This window comes from Genypterus blacodes, unplaced genomic scaffold, assembly GCF_046128005.1.
Source record: "Genypterus blacodes isolate CSIRO-AG114 ecotype Tasmania unplaced genomic scaffold, CSIRO-AGI_Gbla_v1 ptg000032l_1, whole genome shotgun sequence".
NCBI classification, from domain to species: Eukaryota; Metazoa; Chordata; class Actinopteri; order Ophidiiformes; family Ophidiidae; genus Genypterus; species Genypterus blacodes.
In genome coordinates, this window is record NW_027466845.1 from 8,391,273 (window position 1) to 8,414,167 (window position 22,895).

The 22,895-nt window shown below is 42.9% G+C and overlaps 1 protein-coding gene across 1 annotated transcript in view; it reads right to left on the reverse strand.

The window, feature by feature from the left end:
• grik4 (glutamate receptor, ionotropic, kainate 4) overlaps positions 1-22,895 on the reverse strand; it is a 184,138-nt gene that overhangs the window by 130,238 nt on the left and 31,005 nt on the right. Inside the window, exon 2 of the mRNA XM_076145889.1 lies at positions 2,534-2,667. Coding sequence (XP_076002004.1) covers positions 2,534-2,615 — 82 coding nt within the window. The 5' untranslated portion in view covers positions 2,616-2,667. The remainder of the gene's footprint in view (positions 1-2,533; positions 2,668-22,895) is intronic.

Here is a 22,895-nt window from a genome sequence, read left to right on the forward strand (position 1 = left end):
TTCAATACCTCCTCATAGCATTATAATTAACTCTGCTGCACTGATACAACACAACCATGAAGATTGTCAGCTTGCTGCTATAATGTCAGCCTACATGGGTTTAAATCTTCATCAGCTTCACCGAAATCAGTCACTGCTCATATTCAGCCCTGCTAATTTGCACAAAAGCTGGACCTGCCGCCCACAACAGCAGAGGCAGAAGTTCCTCGCTCACCTGCTCAGTGTTTGCCGGGCTGCTGCCTGGTCCTGGCGGGAGATGCAGCATGGGCGGGAGGTTTTTTTTGGCCTGGATACATTCAGAGAAGGCCACGCGGTGACATTACGCCAGCCTGGCAGGACTCTGGGGACGGCCATGTTAAATACCATCTCCCGGAGAGCAAATGGCAGGGAGTTTGTGAGGGTGTGTACTTGTTTGCGTGCATGTAAGTGGGTTGGCACGACTCCGCTTGTGTCTCTGTGTGTGTGTGTGTGGGGGGATAAGATTGTGCATGCCATATACTGTGCATAATTAAACACACATCAAGCCATATACTAGAATAGAACTGGAACTGTGCACTGTTGACATTGGAGGAGGAAGAGAAAAAGGCCAAGTACCAAACTATCCATCAACTACACGACGCAACTGGGATATATATATATATTTATAAATATATACAGTATAAGCCTGCGATGCCAAGAAGACAAAAAGCCTTACATTTTGTTCCCGCTGTGCAATAATGATGCAGCACATTCTGAAATGTAAACCTTACACTGTATCTGCCAAGAGGAATCTTAGACGGGATGTGCAAAAACCAAGCAAGTTGCGTGAGCTGACAGGAGAGAAGAAACGAGCTACTACTCAACAAAGTCTGGTCCAAAAAAGGAAGACGCTTTCAAAGATGACGGCTGAGGCGACGATTTGTTTAAAATGGCGGAGGGATAATTTAGATCTCTCACAGAACAAAGTAAAGGGAAGGAGAGGGAAAAATCTCGGGAAGTAAAACAACTGGATGCTATCGTTTGTTCTTATTTTTCACCCTACAGCTAAATGGATGGATAGAAATGTCGAGATTTTAATACTCACATTAAAATACGCCTCGTAGATATTTGTAGAGGTTGTTTGCGTGTTAAATACCCTGACGGCTGGCAAACATGTTTACACACACATTTACACCTGTTTTCACAGAACGACCACGCAGAAATCACAGACACTGAGCTGCACAATGTCACTCTATATCTCTCTCCCTCTCTCTCTGTATCTATACATGTACTCAGTTTCCCACCTGTGACTGGCCTGTATTCATAGAAAAGAGACAGTCAAAGGAACATTTTATACAGAAAGTGACAGGATGTCAGAGGCCTGCTGACTGTGGGAGAATATTAACAAGCTAGAGCAGCTCCCATTGGTTACCAGCAGACAGTGGCAGGTTACAGGCCCTTCGAACCATGCCTTCACCGAGACAAGGTCGAGTCACTCTCTACTTTGGTCCACCTAGAGAATTATCCAGATGGAGAAAATCAGTTTTCTGCTGGAACCTTTGTGATGAGTTCTCCAAACTACTTCTACTGCAGGCTGCTGGCATTAGAAAGCTATCAACGTATACCCTGCAGCCTATATGGTTACTTCTGCTAAACTATTCAGAATGATGGGCTAGTACTCGTCATAACATATAAAACTAAAATGCACCTCAGGGCAAATACCTCCACCAGTGCAGATTAGTCCTCCAGTTGTAATTCCCGTCTCTAAATGATGAAATTCAAGTTATTGACGGGCGATGAGCTCCAAAAACCCAAAATACTGCAACTTTTTGTTCAGTAAAGGTTCATATCATCGTCTTAAATGAAGCAACAATCAAACATGTGTCTTAATGTGGGACAGAAGACATCATAATTAAAGAAAAAGAGACAATAAAAACCCAAACCTAATTAGTGTAGAGGGAAAAGTGACTGACAGATAAATTGGTATAGCGGCCAGGATCATCCAAACAACTTCCAGTGTGTAATTAGAGAACAATGACAACATTGTTTTTCATCCTGGTTTCCTTTCCGATAGAGATGTACTGTGCGTCAGTGAGCTAATTCTGACATCCATTTCCTTCAAAACAATTTCTATAGTTTGATGAAAACAAATGATACTGCAGCAAATGTAAAAACAAAACACAGAGGTTGTGTAACTGGGAAACAACTCCCGTTGACGCTGAATTTGTTACGTTAGGAACAATTACACTGAATTATGCGGCGTGCCTCCTTTATATTACAGGCTTTGCAAGAGTTTCACAGTTCAACACCTACTCGCACTTTTCTCATGCTACATGCTTAAGATGTGGCAGAACCTGAGTTTGATTCTTTTTGTGGCTCAAACTCATTAAAATAGAAGTCCATTTATTCACAGGATTTTCAATTAACATGAATATTTAACACTTCATCATCAACATTACTCCTTCCTCACAGGCCTTCCAATATGCCTGAATATAAAAAAAGGCTTCCAAGTGCAGCGCGTGCAGCCAGCAGCTTTTCCGTGTCGTTACCATATTGAGATTTAAAGTTTATTTACCTATTCTGAAGGAGAGCGGGCCACCAGAGGTGCTTCTCACCCACATGGCTAAGAAGAGCAGAAGCGCCCAGGCTGTGAGCATCTTCTATGACTCCTCATGGGTCCTGCCCCGGGGTTGCCCCTGTCACAGCCACCTGAAACACACAGACAGAGCAACATGGATTATACATCAACCAGCTTCAGACAGGATGCCATGCACACGCACACACACACACACACACACACACGCACACACACACGCCAAAGCTGAGCAGCATACAGATAAATCTCTAAACAGGCCACCCTCTCCATTGGCTGTTGCATGCTGAAATATGACTGAGACCATGACTGAAACCTGCGGGGGTTTCAATCTGAATATTTACTTGGACATTATAGTGCCATTAAAGCAAAATACATGGATGAAATTAGCTGCGATCAGTCAGTCAGTTGGTCTCTTGAGCCCCATTTACACCTCTCAGTCTCGTCTTACATTAATTATCACCATCATGATTGCTACATTTACATATCGCATTAATATGAGATCTCCCCTGGATATGTTATCGGGACACTTTGATTGCATGTTAATAATGCAAAGTTTAAGTGCTCGCAGGATGCATCGTGATTGGGACCTCTGTGGAATTCCAGTAAATTCCTCACACACACACACACAGGACACATTGCCCTGGTTTGCTTTAGATGTTCCTACCAACACGTCTTTCCTTTGGCGTCACCCACAGGCCCAACTACATACATTTTTGCCCCACTTGCAGTAAGGATGAAAGAAAGAAAGAAAGAAAGAACGAAAGAAAGAACGAAAGAAAGAAAGAAAGAAAGAAAGAAAGAAACACCTTCATCGTCTCATGAGAAGAAATTTGTTTTGAAATACATGCATATTTACATTTCATGCATTTATTTAACCCGGCCCCAGTGGAGCAAGTTGGGGTTCGGTGCCTTGCTCAAGGGCATCTCGGCAGTGACCTGGAGGCCCACTGGCGCTCCACACTTTTGGTCCACAGGGGACTCCAACCGGCCACCCTCTGGTCCCAAGCCGAGTCCCCTATGGACTGCGCCACTGCCGTCCCAATGCAGGAATATCGAAGACGCCACTCCATTTTTCATCCATTCAACGATGTTATTTTGCACTTGGTATTCCAGTCTCACAGGGCCTCTAGCGTGAAATAGACTTTTACTCTTGTTTCTGCGTTATTAGGTTAGAGAGAGATATTTCCCATTGCTTTTGATTGCCTGTGTCAGAGGCAGAGGGATTGCGTCCACCCACGCGTCCCGCTCACCTGTCTATCCTGGCAACGTAGAGTCGCTTGAGTGGGAGCGTGCGGTAATATAGAGGCAGAGCTGGAGACAAGCCTTTCTTGCATATGATATGTGCACGAGTTGCAATGTGCTGCTGCTGCTGCTTGTTCCCCTGCTCGGCTCCAGATGTTCTCGCTTAAGTTTTCTGATCAATCAGCCCCGCTCGCAAGTTGTGTTTGTTACGTTATGTTTTCTCTTTCACCTGATTTGATTAGCAGTGGAATTTGTTTCGCTTTTTAATAATTTTAAGGGCAAATCAATGGGACCAAAGCACTCACGCTCACTTTGATTAAACAGCAATGGAAGCAGATTTATCACAGTAAATTTATTTCTTTACTTAACACGTAAAACTCTTTCCTTTCTTCTCTCTTACAAGATTGGGACTTTAAAAGTGCAACGTGTCAACAGTGGCACAAAGCGTGAAAATAGGCTCCTCAACACTTCTAATCTGAAGACGCACATCAGGTCACACTACGCGTCACTGCTGCACAAAAGCACAACCAAGTGATTGAAAAGATTGCGCTCACAGTCAGTTGCTTTCTCACTTTGTGCTCTACATCTATTTCTTTCTCCCTTTCACTTTTGCTGAGTGTGCAGTAAAACAAAAGCGAGCTGTAGTTGCTGAGATAATGATTTGCCCTATATTTCACTGCATGAATGTGTACATTTCTGTATATACAGTATGAGTATTATCAGCATCTGTCAAGCAAACTGTCTAGCACTCCACTCTCAGTAGTTCCGGTAGTAGCTATAGTAGTGCAGTAATGTAAAGCAGTAGTAGCAGCAGTGATTGATGTTTATGTTCTGTGTGTCCTATCCGTCCTATATGTTATAACTCATATGTCAGAAATCATGTTCTTAGGTGCAGAAGGAGAGATTTTCTTTACATCAAGGATTGTCTTATTTCATGCAGGACTTTTCTATACAATATGATACAAACACAGTACCAATACAGACATGAATAGTAGAGAGTCACAGCATGCATGTTGTCACCACAAAGGCTTATGTAAATCTGTTTTAATGGGTACATTGGATTTGAATTGTATTGCTTTTATTGTAGATTTGACATTTTTGGCATTGATATTCTATTTTATATGAACCTACATGAGTCGGGAATCAATCACATATATGCTACATACAGACATTCACACATTCGTTACAATAACAGTCAGTGCGCCGAGCGACAGTGGACGGAGTGGGCCTGGAACAGAATCCCTCACTGAGGGAGCTAAGTGATAGATGTGCACTCAGCGGCCACTTTATTAGATACACCTTGCCCTGGATTGTATTGGATCGTACAGGTGTATCTAATAAAGTGGACGCCGGGTGAATTTACAGTCATCGTCCTTTTCTATCCAACCCAGTGAGATAGTTTGATCTGTTAGATTCACAGCGCAGCCAGACTGAGAAGACTTCTAGACTGCAGCTTCTGTTTTCACTTAGGCACAGAGCCAACATACACACCCGCACGGGCAAAATGCCATTTTTTTGTGTGTGTCTGTGTTTTTCTGTGTGTGTTTGTGTCCCTGTTGTGAAATTTCCTGAAATGTGAGGGTTTCATATGCACGGTACCGCAGGCCATTAGATTGATTTGGGATTAGTGAATTGCCATTTCTGGTCTCAGCTGAGCGTTCATTTGGAGTTGCCAAGCAGCACGAAAGAGTAAAACTCAAAAGGGGGTGCAAGTTAAAATCCCAGCGCAGGTCGTGCAAACACGGCGGTGGTTAACATCAGCGTTCTATTACTCAACTACAACACAGCGGAGAGGCCAGCAGAGTTCAGCCTCATATGGGCTCTGGAAAGTGATTTCTGCTTTAGTTGTTTGGGTCCAATAAGTTTCATTCCTCTGCCTCTCTCTCTCTCTCTCTCTTAGCCCCTCCTCCCTCTCTCCTCTGTACAAAACCAATTTTCGCGTCGATGTAAGGTACTAAATACAACGTGACCTCTACGCGTCTCTTTCGATCACGTCTGTCAGCGCGAAATACGTTCAACATCAGCTCAGTGCGTTGAAGGTGGGTCCAACATAATGAATGGACTGACGTTTTATCAGAGAAGGCGTGTACAGTGAGCACCACACGTGATGGATGGGCCTGCACCATGATGTCTGCTCTGTATGATGAATCGTTCCTCTGAAAAGGCAGAACCAGTTGGACAATGGTTCCCAACTCAGACACGCACAGTATGTTGGGATGGGAAACTGAATGCTCTGTGCTCTGTACATCCTACGCAACAGGAAATGACAGGAAGCTGTTTCTTTCACACTGCCATAACCCCTTTCAACCACTCCCCTATGGGCCGTGGTCCTGATTAAATAAGCTTTACATAAATTACACCATTCAAAACAGCTGCTGGCTCTCTTATATTATACAATAATGTCACTTTATACACGTGTTCAACTATATAAATGGATTATTTCTTGTTTTCTGTGTTGCATAGTTTATTGTGCACAGTGGATCTTTCTACATGTGTACAGAATATAGCTGCTGTAAAAATGATTTGTATCTGGGATAATCACCTAAACTCTTGCAGTTACTATGACAACTACAAACACTTTTATTTTCCAAATATATGGCTGTAATATTTACAAGGTTGTAAGTTCAGAGTGGCAGAACTTCACAACAGGTAAGAACATAATTACTACTGAAGCGAATGAGAAGTGTAAGAGTGTAATTCACTGAAATTAGAGTCATAATGGCCCTGAGTTAATTGGTGAATTGGTGTACAATTGCAGACACATTGTTGTAAGTTGTGTGCTGACAGCCAAAATTAGTTGCCAAGTTAATGAGCTGCTGCAAATTCCCATTCTTCACTTTGAGAGGACAGCTGAAACTGCAAGTGGAGTCCAGGGGTGTGTGAGTGAGTGAGTGTGAGTGTGAGTGTGAGAGTGAGAGTGAGGGTGAGAGTGAGAGTGATAGAGAGAGAGAGAGAGAGAGAGAGAGAGAGAGAGAGAGAGAGAGAGAGAGAGAGAGAGAGAGAGAGAGAGAGAGAGAGAGAGAGAGAGAGAAGCAGAGCACAGGGGTTGCTACTTGAAGAAAAGGCCTGGCACCATTCGAATGCGTCCTTGATTTGATCAGACTCACCAGTCAATTTAATCTATCCCTCAGGCCTCTTTAAGTAAGAGCACTAACAGAAGCTGTGTTCTTTGTGAAGGATTTTTCTGACATACAAATTGCCTCAAGGCCCAAACTGCCCCAAAAGACATCAAATCCCTCACCTGTGCAATACGAACGCCATCTTCTGAACTACCGTTACGAGCTAACATTGTGAAATAAGTATTGACATCAGGTTTATCTCCAGCTTGCTCTGGTTTCTGTTTGCTCCGTCAGGTACGAATGCGAGGCTGACTCGTTTACTGTGATGGGTAATGCGATGAATCCTGTGTGATCTCACGTGGCTGAGTTATTGCTCGGGAGAGCCCAGGGGATCCGTCTGCCGTGACTGTCAACACATCAACATCATTTCACAGACCGTTCACAGGAAAACTATGCAAATAACAGCTGTCAAGACTTCCCCGGAGGTTCTACGAAGACGTGGAAAAACAGAGAAGCGGCGTCAAATCAGAGGCTTGTTGCCAAATTAATTGAGAACTGAGAATGCCTCGCAATTTATACCAGTGTACACAAAAGGATTACTGCTGTTTGTAGGGCCATTTGTAGCTTCCTCCTGCCAAAAAAAATAGACTACAGTGTCACACTGTAGTAACACACTTAACCATTGCAATGTTCAGTGTGTAAAGTCAGCCAGTACTGAATAGTATTTTTATACTCAGTACCAGGAGTTCTTCTCATAACCGCTGCTCCTCTTTTCTCTCTCATGTCATTCACTTCATGTATTTATTTACCCCTCCAGCAAACATTTTCACATCCTATCCAAGCTAACCACATTATTAGCATTAGCAGTGCTTCACCTTGCACCACAGAGTGACTGAAGTAGCCTGGATGTTGATTATGAGGCAAAGTCACATTGTTTGCATTGGATTTGAGACTGTATGTGTTGATATGATGTTAACGCTAACACCAAATTCTTGGCATTTGTTAAAACATGTTGCCATTTTTCCCTCATGATACAGGATCTTATTATCGTATTGTAAGTAGTGATTATTGTCGGGTTGTTAATTCCGTCATGGTAACATACACAAACAAGCTGTCGTCAACACACCAAAGCCTTGCTGGGCTTGGTCTATACAATCTGTAACTCTAATGGTTGTGTTGGGAGTTCAATGCTGAGTCCAGTAACTTTTAATCCAGGGAGTGAAAGGAAAAGTGAGTTTAATGATTGCTGCTACCTCTGATGATCAATTTCAGTACAAGTTTTAATTTGAGAAACACAAGCACCGCCTCATTTATACGACTGACAGTTTGTAAATAGCTACACATTTATTTCCATTGTACTGTAATAGAATGGATTAAAATGCGTGCCTGCCCCGTGAAGCAGCAGAGTGTTTGGGGAGAAAACTGGGTGACAGCTCGCAAGTGAAAACATGAGAAGTGAGAGCATTGAACAAGGAGATGAAATACCAGCTTCTCCTTAGGCATTTTAAAGCACATTAAACAGCATTTCTGCACTTATTCCCAATTAAATAGCAAACATTCTACATAAGTATTTATTGATTGAACGCTTGAAGCAAACTTTACAACTACAAAACTAAACTCAACTGGTTTTGGCCATAAATTATTAGTTATGAAAACAATGTTAATTCTAGCATTGTGACGGCAACTGCCGCTAACACTCACCTTGCCAACTTAAACAAAATAAATAATGCAATAATGCTAGAATCGCATGACAACAACTCAAGAGCAGACCTCAAGGATACGAGGGATACAAACGTACTGTATCTTCATTTTTTTCACATCCCAGGTTCTACTTCGACCTCATAATTACATTTACTATGTTAAACTGAGACATTGATAAAGTAGGAATAGTAACTTGATAAAAATGTTTCTCACAATGACAAAGCCTAACAAGATGACTTTCAAGTCGTCAAATCAAGGAAAGATTACTGTCCCTTAAATATGTATTTTTATTCAGTGTTAATGACTTTTCATCAATCGATATTTTGATGTATTTCTCAATTGTATTTGTACTGTAGGTTTTCTTTGTTCATTGTTTCAATCAGATCATTGCTCGTCTACGGCTCAATCCTCTTGTATTTGGATTCACTGCTTCTGCTGCTGCAGTATTCATAGCTGTGGTAGGTTTTCATAACACAAAGAAACCTCATGACAATACAACGCTGAGATGGTTCTTCACCACAAATGGAACAGCCCACTACACAGGCACGAGCTGTGGAGCACAGAGAGAAAACAATAGCACAGATTTTATTCTGCACTCGCATGAATGGGTAACGTCGACCGACTGGCAGTCATAGAGTTGTACCCATCATTTCTGAACGTAAAGCTTTCCCTGAATGCTGAACGCTGGCAGTGAAATAAAAAAGGCCATGACTGTAACTCTTCTTTTGTCTATCGGGTTCAGTAGAAATCAGAGTAGAGAGAGTGAGAAGGCGAGCTGCAATCAAGAGCTCTGCGGGGTAATCAGCAGATCTAAATGAGCCATTTAACAACAGGAAGCAGGTTCCACATTGTATGTAAGGTATGTTTTGTCCAATGTGAAGTTTTATAACTAACTGCTGTAGATTTCAAGTGTCGCATTATCTAAGGCAGGCAAAATTAGGACTTTAGCACAAGCTAGCTAGCTAAGATGACAAAGCCGCAGCACCAACCAGAATAAAACAGTTTTTGTGGCTAAATGCTCTTTCATAAAAACCAGCAAATACTCAAGCCCTTACAATGACACTCTTAGGCAACCATACTTAGCAATTACGCATATATAATGGAGGTAATTCTCTGAGTTTTACAGTACCGCAAAAGCCATCAGTCTGTTTAATACTGAATGGAGCTGCACATGATAAATGAACAACATGTAATGTGTCAAAAGTCCCACTTTAATATCGCACAGTTTGATAACATTAACCCACACTAATTTCTGGTTAAATCACACATTTACGAGAGACACAGCGAGACAAAGACTCATAAACACAGCTGTGAAGCATCAGTGTCAAACTTGAAAAATGGGCCTTTTTATTTGTATTGCATGTGGAAGAAAACAGACACTCAGAAACAATATCACCACTTTTCTTCAATCTGGTTCTCTTGTCTCTATTTTACTCGCAGCTGTAGCACTGTGCAAATATGTGTGTGCACGTGAGCAACCAAGCAAATAAGTGCACATAGCTTTACATGATTAGCAGCAAACGAACCGCAGCAGCAAAGCGGAATATTACAAAAATCCATCTATTGCAGTAATGAGTATATAAGAAGATGATATCTAAGTTGACACGCATAACACACATCCGCGCGGCCTGTACAGACACAAACCTTACTAGCACGCAGTTAGAAGAGCAAGATGTGATACATTGTCGCTGCCGTAGGACATACAAATACACCGGATGTGTTTTATTGCAGCGTCAGATCAGCTGGTGAGTCCAGGGAATTAATCTGTGAGAAGCCCATAAATACAGCACTGCTATGACCCTCACCGCACACACGCAGACTGACGGTGGGCTAACAGGGTGCTTACTGACTGGTCGGCACTGAGGTTGACCTTAGATATAAATCATGTTGTCGGTCAGGCAACAGCATCAATTTCCTCCGTACACCAGGACGCCAGACAGCTATTATTTCTGATTATCTACTCACATGTTTCCAGAAACCATATTTCGTAGGACACGACACAAAAAGCACATGGATTGACGGGAAAATTGTTATCCAGGCGAAACAGTTCTCAGATGACTTCTTTTTTGTGTTTGATTTGATCGACTCTCTCCTGGTTTTAACATCCAGTAATGGGAATAAGAGCATAATTATCAGGCAGATAAATCAACCCTGAGGTCAAACTGGAACATCTTACAAAGGTCAGAAAACTGTTATGGTGCTGCTGCTGTAGTGACCTGATAAATGCGAGTGTAACAGAATTAGCATGCAAATCCTCGTGCTGTAAGTCATGCCACAGCCATTTTATGAGAGAAATGCCTGAGGTCGGTTGCTAAGGTCAGCACTCAGAAGTTCTAAGCATTATTACATTAGCAGTATGAGCCTGTATCTAGAGAATGTAACAAGTGGATTTTAAGTGCTTATTTTGTGGCTAACGAGATTCATGACTTTGCTAAATTACCTGTCGACCTTTGTAGCACTAAGAACTAAGTCAGTGGCCAACTAATATGCAATTTTTCATTGTTATCCAGCAAATAACTCTAAAACACATGAATTCTGGCTCTGTTTAAACATAATTGTGTAGGTTATGTAGGTTATGCAACCTGACAAAATAAATCTTTTTTTGGAGCTTTAAAGTCTGCAAGTCTCATTGTTTTTGACCCAACAGTATTATTTTTGGATTTTATGGTAGGAATCTTTTCTACATCATCTTGCTTGGATCCCATCACAAGTTACCAGAATCCCAATCACCAAAGCCCCAAAACGAACGGTTTCACATCTAATCAGACCTTCTGTCAGACAAAATAAGAGGTCTCAGGTTGGTTTGACACGAGATTCAACATTTGACAGAACGGGATCGTCTGACAGTTGCCTGCCTTGGCCTGTCAGAGCAACAATGTACACAATTACAAATATCAAAAGTGTCAATCATGCATCAAATGTTGTGTAATTCAATTGTAAACGTCCCACTGAGACTGTCAGTTAAGCCAAAGGCATGTCAGATGCATAATGAGACTCTTGTATTTGCATATATTCATGTGCTGCTGCAGTGGGAATCTCTGAATTCGCTCTGAAGCAGCTTGTAGATGGAAATAAGTCGCGTGTGACCGCTGTTCAGTCAGGTTTGAGTCAGTCAGTCACAGGCTTCAGGAAGTTAATATGCAACTGGAAATGTAAAGCATCCGGGCGAATATTTGCAGTGGAAGAATGTCCACCTGCCTCAACAGGAGAAGAAACAATGAACTCCCCATAGCTTGAGCTGAGCCGAATGTTTCTGCTTCAGAATGAACCGTACCATCTCCTCTGGCATGGACTCTAACTGTCCCAGCTGTAAATATAAATTTTATTAGCTCGAAATCTCTCAGGCCTCCCTGTCAGGGCTTATACAAGGCAGACGAAAAGTGGCTTGATCCTGTGGCAGTTTGTGAAACAAAATCAGGATCTCGAGGAGGAGAGAAGGCAACCGGACTCGCTGTTTGGTCTTAATGATGTTGAGTCATCCAACATGCTTCATTAGTTCCACTAGATGGAAGAAAGCCAGGGTTTTTACAGACTATAGTGGTTATTTAGTGATATTTTGTCACAGTGCATTGAACATACAAAACTCGACACACCTACGGGTGTCTTTAGGCCTTTTGTTACATGGCTTTGTTCCAAATAAGGGGATAAATTGTTTTAAAGCTCCATTTACTCTTGGTTCAGTTTGGGACTCACGTACAAGAGAATCAATGCAAATCAGATTATATGAACCAAAGTAATGTGGCAACACTCGCGCTGCTCGTTGGTCAGAGATGTCAGTGGTCAGGAGTAACAGCATCATAACAGGAGGAAGTTTACTATGCTGGGATAATGACGGACTTGGGAGTCATAGTGCTGAATTATACACGAAGACAACATATGGAAAACCATATATAGATCTACATAATGTAAGGAGGATGTGCTTTGGCATTGAATACATACATGAAATACCATCTGTTCATTTTCCACACCCACAACTGACAGAAGCACTGGAGACAGTCCCAGCATGCATCTTGCTGTCTGGAACAAAATCAAGTGGAAGATTAATGTGGAGATGTCGCACACACTCTCCCCAAACCACTGTGATTAACCTGTCCAAAGTATCCAGGGAACATGTTGTGTTGTTCGATACCCTCATTACCACATTATGGCTGTGCCACCTAAGTGCCAATTACAGATGGCGGCACAAAAATGAAAAGACAACTCTAAACACACAAAATTATGATTCACAGACGTTGGTAGTGTAACTTCTGTCTAACAAGACAGCAAAGGAAAAAAAGAAGATCAATGAGTTCTGCTGGCAACGGGAAACTGGTACATAAAGACTCTAACAAATCGAGCGCAAAGATGTGATGATGTCAAAATGAACGATGGAGGAAAGGAGTATATGACAGTGATTGGCATTGGCAGCTTTCTTTAAAGAGAGAAAGGTCAGAAAAAGGCAGAGTCAGAGATGATCTGAGGTGAGCAACCGTTTCAGCTCTCCTTTTGAAGGTCTGAATGACCTTGAAAAAGAACATCCTCAGAGGTAGAGGAAGGTCCTTTGAACACACAAATCGTGTTAATTGTAAAATTTAAAATCACAATTTAATGACATCCTCTTCATCATAAATCAAGGGTTTAAAGCGAGCTCTGCCCTTGGGTGAGTTAAACACAGACGCTGCCGACCAGACCGATTACCAACAGGTGTCGTGGACAGGTGTCAATGTAGAAAGAAGCTCGAGGCAGGCAAGGTTTACTGATTGAAGAATACCCGACCACGGCAAAGAACAAACAACATTATTCTGAATGAAGTCTTAGGCCGCTTACAATACAAAGAGGGGGAGGATGGGCGGGGGAACAGACAAGGTCGTAGTATTGTCTGAGAGAGAGTCCGAAGGTTGTTAGTTAACAGATAAGAAAACAGAGAGCAGTGGAGGTCGGAGAGGTGAAGGTGTGCATCTGGAGAATGAAACACAGATGGTATAGTGTTCCGAAAACTATGTTGTTCTTGTTTTCTACCACAGCAAACCCACCAGAACATCGCCTTCCAGTTTATCACTACTATACAACACCTCGGCATCCATCAGTCAGAAAGTAGACGGTGCAAAGGAATGCCACATTGTCATTCAGCTGCCTCGGACCAAAAGTGGAAATCGTCTTAGCGTAAAGATTCCGGGTGGAGTTTGGAGAGGAGATGAGATGAGATGAGACAGGATCGCAAATTCAGGCCATCTTTCTCCAGTCTGCCCACAAGACCAACAAAGTCTCTTGCCTCTATTTCCCACAACCGCAGATCATCCTTAGAACGTTCCTTGCACTGAAATGAGGGTTACATCATAACCACAAGTGCATTTCCTGAAAAAAATGTCCTGTGATTGCAAACACTGAAAGGTTTTGCTATTTCATGTTTAGACTGTAGAACCACCTTAATATCATGATCTAATTTACACATTAAGATATGGGTTGCAGTTCAATGCGACTACAACATCTACTACAAAAAGTCTGAATAATTTGCACGCACGGTTTGGCAACGACTCACAGAAGAAGAGTGTTTACGGAAATGCTGAAGTGGTTACAGAGGAACAAACAACAAATGCTCAACCTGGCCTGCTAAGCGTTTGGTTTTATGTAAAGACACACACAAAGATGCACACAGACGCACACACACACACACAACCACAGTCATACAAGAGGCTTACATGTAAACAAATTTACAAAACCAACCTGCAGGCGAAGGCCATGAATGAAATATCACAATTCAACTCTCTCATATTGCTTCTAAAATGGACCTAAAATTGCATATTTTCTGTTCCGTGCGTTACGTGTACGGGGCCGACTAGGCCAAACTCAACCCACAATCAGCTACGACGAATTCTCATGCTCGCAAACCACAATTGAGTCTGATTGGCGCAGGGGTTTCCACATTCCCGGAGGACGCTGGAAATGATGCGGGCAGAAGTGGCCTACGGAGAGGTGGAAATCAGCATCATTTTATGAAGCGTGAGAGGCGAGGATGAAAGGAGGAGAGGATGAGAGGAAAAGGCCAGTGCTGATTCAATGATGAATAGAGGCAGAAGAGATTCATCTGTGCTCAAGTATCTACCATTCATGGAGTCCTTCACGCTTATGCTGTGATCGCTTGTGCCTGCTACACACACACACACACGACAGATACACAAACACACACGTGAGGGTCGAACACAATCCAGTTTGACCTCTGTGTTTGTGTGTGTGTGATGCCCTTTATGATACAGTATCTGAACTAAATGACTGAATCACAGAAAGCTCCAGGGGTGTATTCGCTCTCAATCATACCGTACACAGCAGTGCCAAGGGCGCAAAGAGGGAGGCGGGTCACTGGGAGAGCGGCGGCGGCGGGATAGAGGATCACTTCCCCCCCCCCAACAGACTGAGCTCGCTGAGGCTCCCAGGCGGGCAGAGCGCGTTGGAGGGGAACAAACTTGGATTTCAAAATCAATGTCTTCCCAAACCAAACGGCTCGTCGCACCGGTAACGCAGCAGTGAGCTCTAAGCCGCGAGGCAGGTTTGGTTTCCTAGCAGGTGCTCTCTGGTCACATTCTAGACTGCTGTGTGCTTTGTCGGGCCTCGTCCTTGAAAAAGCTCTGTGTAACGCCAATTGGGAAGCATGGGGCAGTTTTGTCTAGCAACAGAATGACACTGGTTTCAAATGGCCAGAGAAATCAAAATGAAGACCGTTATTTATTGAATAATTTAGTTTCTGTGTGTTATCCTTTATCTTTTGTCCACTCTTTTATTGTGATATACAATAAAAACGCTCTGCTGCCATTTCAGCAGTCGCTCGCTTGCTCACTGCACGAAGACGAGCTGCTCACATTCAGCCGTGTTTCCTGTTTCTACATGAACCTTTGTGAGTTATGGAGCATAAAACACAAAGAGACTTCGAGAAAATAAGATAGAAAGTCACGGTATTTCGAGAAAAACATTTGTGGGATTATGAGTAAACAGGAGTGATCAGTGTGTCAAAATGAAGGATGTGGAGGCTCTGGTGAAGTTATTCTTGGTTTCGGCTTCTCAAATAAGGAAACTCTTCTCACTAGATGATTAAATGTATTCAGAGACATTTGTGACAGGTTAGATGCTTTTCTCATACCGTTTGACCTGTTTTCAACTATTTTGTTCCTCTCTTCTTATAATTTCTATTTTCATGATTAGGATTAATGATTCATTATTAACTGAGGGGAAACAGTGTGTCAGGCCGAGTGAAACAATAAGCAGTGTGTGTGCGCAGTCTGCAATAGTTAATTGATGGCTTTGATAAGAGCGAAAGTAAGGATGTAGCTGATTCAGTGTTAAAGACCTAAAGAGCACGACAGCACACAAAGCTGCTGATTACCACATTATCCCGGTAGAAGCAATAATGGCCTCATCTTGCCAGGGACATGTCACAGTGTCCCCAAACGACACTGTAGCATTGTGTGTGTGTGCGTTCGTGTCGTCAGTGATTCATAAAGGCGTATGTCCATGTCACACCTGAGATTTGCTTTAGTCTGATGCTGAATGTTCCCCTGATTCTTCTTTGTAGCGTCGCTTCACTTCAGCACCGCTGTTGTCCTTTTTTTACGCACGTGAGAACGTCGAGCCATTATTATTCTCTCACTGCCTCCTCTCTTCAAGCTAGGAGCTCTCCTGCTCTAAATTCAGGCTTTCATTGGCGAGCGTCCATTTCGCTTTCCATGCTGCCATCCAAACATTGCGCTTAAATATGCATTACCTCATTACCATATTAATTGTGATTGGCTGCAGCCTGTAACACCCTGCTAATTGGATTGTGGTTTGTGAACCAGAAGCACATTGACTTTATCAATGAGCTGAAATTGCTGTGAGAAAGGCGAAACACGTTTCTGTTGACATCTAGGATTACAGCACGCAGTCTGTTGGCCACTAAACCTCTATACTATGTGCCTTGCTCAAGGGCACCGCAACAGTTATAATATGTAAAGTCCAGCAATACATAGTCACCGTCCAGAGAAAGACAGTGACAAATATTAGTCAATAGGTATAATTACTTCTTATATGTAAACCAGTGTATTTTGTGTATTTTGTGTATTTTGTGTGTGTGTGTGTGTGTGTGTGTGTGTGTGTAGTTGGCAGCAGAGTGGTTTCATCTAAATGTGTCTCTGTCTGCTGAAAGCCAGACCTCTAATGCCTCTGCGTCTGTGGACTCTGTAAACACCCAGACCATAAAGGCTTCACCGGTCTGATCCTAATGCTGCTCCATGCCACATTCACCTAAATGTTCTTCTGTTAATACCAGAGCCGCCAGCACGGAGCTCTCATGGAGCAGGTCGCTTATGTTCTTTATTTACCATTGTGATTTTGTTTTCTTATCTGTATTTATTTTGGGATGGAATCTATTGTTGGAGTATTCAAATTCATGTTCTTAATGCTGGTGCGCATGTTTGAAATGACCTTTTTGTAGATAAAGTAGCTTGACCTATAAGTACATGTAGAAGTTATACACAGTGAAATTTAGCCTAAACAAAGTACAGAACAGAAGGAGGTTAATCCACACATCCACATTGTGTACAATAAGCACACAGAGAACGTTTCTCGACCTCCTTCACAATATGAACAATATGAACAACGTAACAACTCTACATTACAACGATCCTGTCAGAAATCATGTTTTTAGATTGTCGCGATGGGAAATTCTTTGTCGAATCATAAACCAGCGTATGGTCATCAGAGCCACATCACCTTCAACTCCATCTCTGCTCTTTCAGTAATGGTGTTTGTTGTTTGCGACGTGGTTAAGAGAGCATTGCAGGCGTGATTCATGAGCTACATGAGAGTCATTTGGTAAATGTAGCATGACGGCATTAAAAGATGATGCTCATCCCTGCGCTCACCAGGTCCACCGTGTTCTAAATATCAATGTTGTCGTGTCTGAATTCATTCAGTATGGTTAACCTACGTTGTGGCGGATGTGGGTGAAATATCTCCTGTAATTACCAAAGGGTTGTTCATCTTGGTGCCTGAAACAACCAGCAATTACTCACACACATGTAGCGGCGGCTGGAAATGCAACATATGAATCAACGGCAATGGGCCCGCTTCTGTCACACTAATGCCTATTGAGATCCCGAGTTCATTCTTAATCATGGCGGCCTGCAGCGGAAAGAAGGAAAAGGGCGAGATCAGTTTTTCCAATCGTTAGAAAGACACGCAGCAATCTATCAATCCTCTTAAAATGCTTTAGCATTAAGTTGCACGATTAATCCATTTATTGAATCTATTCATTTGTGCAATAAATCTAATGTGGCAGTATTAACTAAGAGCTGAATGTCTGAAACAACACATTACAAACACGTACAAAGGATTTTACACATCTATACATATTTACAGGTGCACCCAGTGTCTTTGTATGTATACCGTTACTTCTACATTTTGTATTCTGCTCCATATTATTCTATCAATTCCCAATTGCAGCCACCCGCTGGACTTAATGGAAGATGGAAACCCCTGCATTGTTCTTGGAGGTATCTGTGGTCTGTGGGCATCAAATTAGCAGCCGTGCTAGTCATCCATCACCAGAGCTTGGCTGGAAAACAATCACAGATTTAACCTGCCTCTGTGGCAGCGCACCGCCGCGGAGAGAAATGACTCGTCGCTGCAGGGTGGTGGATAATGGAGGTGAGCGCCGGAGACGGCAAACAGAGCTCGGGCAGAGGCTCGGCATCTGTCCAGAACGCAGCCGACTCTGAAATGATTCCAGAGAGCCCCCGCACGCATCGATAGAATCATTTCAGTCAGACACTCAAAGCCGTACTGACAGCTAATTGGAATTCAGATGGAAATGAAGAGGTTCTATTCTTACAACCAGCGTAGAGCAGAAGGTCACGGAGCAAAGAACAATGGAGGTGTGCCTGTACGTGAAATTTATTCTGCAGAAAATGGATAAAGCAGAATATAGAATATAGGGAAATGTCAGGTGGGATGACGAATGACGATGTTTGTATCTACAGAAGCCTTCATTCTTCTTTTAATGAGGAATGAAGGCTTGAAGCTGAAGTTGTGTTCACCTGCTTGACCTGTAAGAGCGAATGAGTGAGAAACATCCAATCCAAGAGCAGACAAGTTTCATCAAATTGTGTATACAAAATGGAATGTCGTGTTGTTTTTCCTTCTTATTTTCAAACCCTGCAAAGATTTAATAACGTGAATTATAGCAAACAATCAAACGGCGCAGCGATTTCCGCAATTTTATAGGCATAAAGAGAGAGAGAGGGGGGATCTGGAATAAGTGCTGGAAAATTGCAAATCAAATGGACTATAGATATTTTAGCCATATTTCTACAAATTACTTTCTCATATTCTTTTTTTATTCTCAGATGGGCAATAAAACGATTTTCCAAAAACACGGCATGAAATCTGTTTCCCCGACTTTTTTAAATTCAGAATAAGAAATCCCACCAGACTGAAGCTACACGGACTGCCGGTCTGTTTGACTGTGTGATGGTGAAACGGACGAGAAACGGCGCATCTATAGAGATATTTGTTTAAGTTTTACCATCACGTCCATCTTTAAATCGATGCAGAGGTCCTGCTCTGTCCACCTCCACAGGTCTACTGAGACCTTGCTCAGGCATGACTCCAGTAATACAAACAGCTTGTGTTGCTCAGCTAAAATATAGATTACACAGCATTTAGCGCACAAATGCAGCCCGCAGGTACAAAACTCATTAAACAAGAGGACACAGTGAGCCGCATTAAAGGCTGAAACATGCTAGTGCCTTGCCAAATTAAAAAGCTGAGGATGGCCGAAACACACACACACACACACACACACACACACACACACACACACACACACACACACACACACACACACACTTCTCCTGAATGACTTGAACATTTCCAACTGAATGGTTCTCAAACTGAGTGGGGATCCTCTTATCCGAGCCTGTGACCTCCGTTTCCTATTTGACAGCCGTTGGATTTTTGATACCGTCTGTCAACCTTCATCGTCGCCCATTTTTACCATGACAACCGTCAATAGGCCACAATTTGGCAAAATGCCGCCACTCGCCTCCTCGAAAATCCACTTAAATCACATTTATTCATGCTCTACATTCTATTTAATCTTTCTTCTTGCTATTTTTGACGAGCCACTTTATTTCCATTTGTAGTAGTTGTAGTAAAAATGTTCAAACTCTTACACACACGAGACGCGATGCAGTTTGGTATCCGTATGAATGAAGACGAGGCAGAGGCAGAGGCAATAAGAGATGAAGAGAATCTGAGGGAAACAGAAAGACTGACTGACGGAGGAATGAGGTTGAGCCTCTTCAAACACATCCAGCTTGGCGCAGGCACCAAACAGCCAACAGGCGTTCCGTTTGTAATCGCTTGTGCCGTTTGTAATTTCAAAGCTCTTCTACTTCTCGTCTCCGCTGGCAACTCGGCGAGCTGATTGCGCAATGCGTTACGACAGAGAGAAGAGCGCTGCGACATTCTGTGATCGCCGGTGTAACCTAGATACTGTTCCCTGTCCTGCGGTGAAACAGATGTGTGCATTCAGTACCTAAAGACTGTGCCAGCGCTGGACTAAAGGGCTGATCTCCCTCCTACTCTTCTTCTTCTTCTTCTTTGGTTAGCACGTGTCCTCGTCTGGACCGAAGAACAAAGAGGAAGGGGATTTGGTTTAATCCTGGCATTTAAATGTCAGTTATGCAACCAAACACCAGAGGAGATGACTCAGAATACACACATTGATGGGAGTTAGTTTTAGTAATTGTTCAAGTGAAGTTTGTTTGTTTGTACAAGCCAATATCCCATCTGACATCTCAGACATCTTCACAAAAGGTTCATGACCCAAAGACGAAAACTCAGACCAAGAGATCTTAGGAGAGATGATTCAAAATGGGATTCCCTCTGCTGCCAAGGTGTCCTATAGGAGCTATAGGTGGGAGAGAACAAATGAGAGAGAGAGAACGAGAGGGGGGAGAGAACACACTGCACAATCTCTCTCTCTCTGCCTCTCTGCCTCTCTGTTTGATTCTCTTGCAATTAACTGAATTCACTGTATGAATGCGCATGTACCCAGGCCCTAAGCACGCACACACACAGACACTCATACATACACACAGACACACACACACACACACACACACACTCACTCACACAGTAGATTAACCTGAACACAACCACAGGGCTACTTGGCCTTCGTGTAGGTATGAGCTCTGCGTGCCCTCCTCCTCCTCCGCCTCCTCACAGACGGCTCTCATGGGAAGTACCGAGGTGAAATTTCAGACGCACGAATACAAATGAATGAACAGGATTGCGTACACACACACGCACACACACATACAAATCTAGGTTTATCTTGGGTTTCTTCTTTTTTCCTTGTCTACCACGAGAGCTTTGGGTCGAGATCCCTTTGAGACCCTGTACGTATGTGATATTGGGCTTTACAGGACTTATCCACACACACACTTACACCTCTACATCCATTTCCCTTGGATATTTCCCGCTCATGCATTTATTCTGTTCTCCGTCTTAAGTCTCTTCAGACAGGTGATATTTGAAGCGCCGCAGAGGCACGCAAGCATTCTGTAAAGTAATGAAAATGTTTTCCAAAGGTTTTGAAAACAACTAAAGAATTCACTGCGATTGAAACCCACAGGTGTCTGTCTGTTTGTGTGTGTGTGAAGAGCCCTGTAATACCAAAATATAACACTCCAGCCTCACCCACACACAAATGTACTACATATAAGTGTCTCGTCTCCTATTTCATTCCTTTTATCACCCAATTTAAAAACGGCGAAAGATGAATAATCTGATTAATGAAGTATGCCTCTGAGGGTCTGCTTGTTTTACGGCGGCGACACATTCCTTCGGGCTGTGTGCATAAACATAAACGTACAGCGCTCCGCTCCTACGCGCTCTCACGCCTCTGGGAACGTTCAAATATTTTTAACGGTGATTCATTTCGTGAGGTAGAGTCGCCGCAGTTTATTGTCACTGGAATGGGATTAGGCGGCTTAATTACCGATCGATGATGCTCGGCATGAGAGGAGAGGAGAGGAGAGGAGAGGAGAGGAGAGGAGAGGAAAGGAAGGAAAGGAAAGGAAAGGAAAGGAAAGGAACAGAGAGGAGAGGAGAGGAGAGGAGAGAATGGGAGTTTCAAGGTCAGCAATGAATGAATTTCTCTATTTGCAGAACACAAACACAGGCGCGCGCGTACACACACACACACTCTCTATTTCCACATTGAAGGACTGCAGAAAATTAGAATCAGAATTCTCTTTTCACCTTTTGTGACAATCCAACGTGATTCTCTGTGACCTTGGCAGGCAAAGTGCTGCTTTATGAGGCGGCTGCCATCTCTGAAATCAACAAGATTGGAACGCACAACACATAAAGCCTGCCTTTGTGAAGAGGAGGCTGAGAAAACAATTACCACAATATGTGCGGCATGTTTGTGCGGATTGAATAGAATCAGAGACTGACCCACTCTGCTCTCTGCTGCTGTAGCAACAGTTGCATGGTTGCTTTATGAGAATGTCGCATATGCAGTGTGTGTGTGTGTGTGTGTGTGTGTGTGATCCTGCAGTGGCTGGCAGCTGTAAGCAGATACCTGGTACACGTGGCTGCAACAGTAAAAAGCTGATTTACAGTTTGACCTCTCAGGCTATAAAAGCAAGAACTGCACCTACGTAAGAGCGCTGCAGAGAGGCTCGCTCAATATATGGAAGTATGTAAGTCCAAACAGCAAATATATATGTGAAATGTGCATTTAGCACAAATACTTCAAAATATATTGGCTTTATTGAGATGTGTTCAGACATTTGCCATCTGTTAAAGGCTTCAGTTGCTGGGTTACCATTTTGAGTTTTGCACAAATGGACACTACACACTTCTGTATAGCAGGTGGTGCCATTGAACACAAAGAAGTGCTGCTGCCTCATCCTGCGATAAACACAAACCCGGAAAACGCAGGGTGGACTTTCAGATATTGTAGCTCTTGTGAGTAATATCAATAATAAACACATGCCAGGAATTACAACCCGGCGACTCAACCCCGCGAGTTTCATTGGTTCGCTCGGTCACCTGTCCTCCCCACCTGCACCCACTACTTAACACTTCCTCAGGGTAAGGAGAAGGGTTATGGTTGTGGTTTTCCAGCCCAAACTTCCAACTATACAACCATAATTTGGCTGAATTCAATATGCCGCAGCCACGACTACAACTGAATCTGTTCAAATTGGATGGAACACCAGGGCAACTATAAAAAGGGATATTGCGAAAAATTTGCATCTTCGTTACATTTTCTTCCCCTTTTCTTGGCTTCTTATTAAAAGTGAAAAGGATCAACC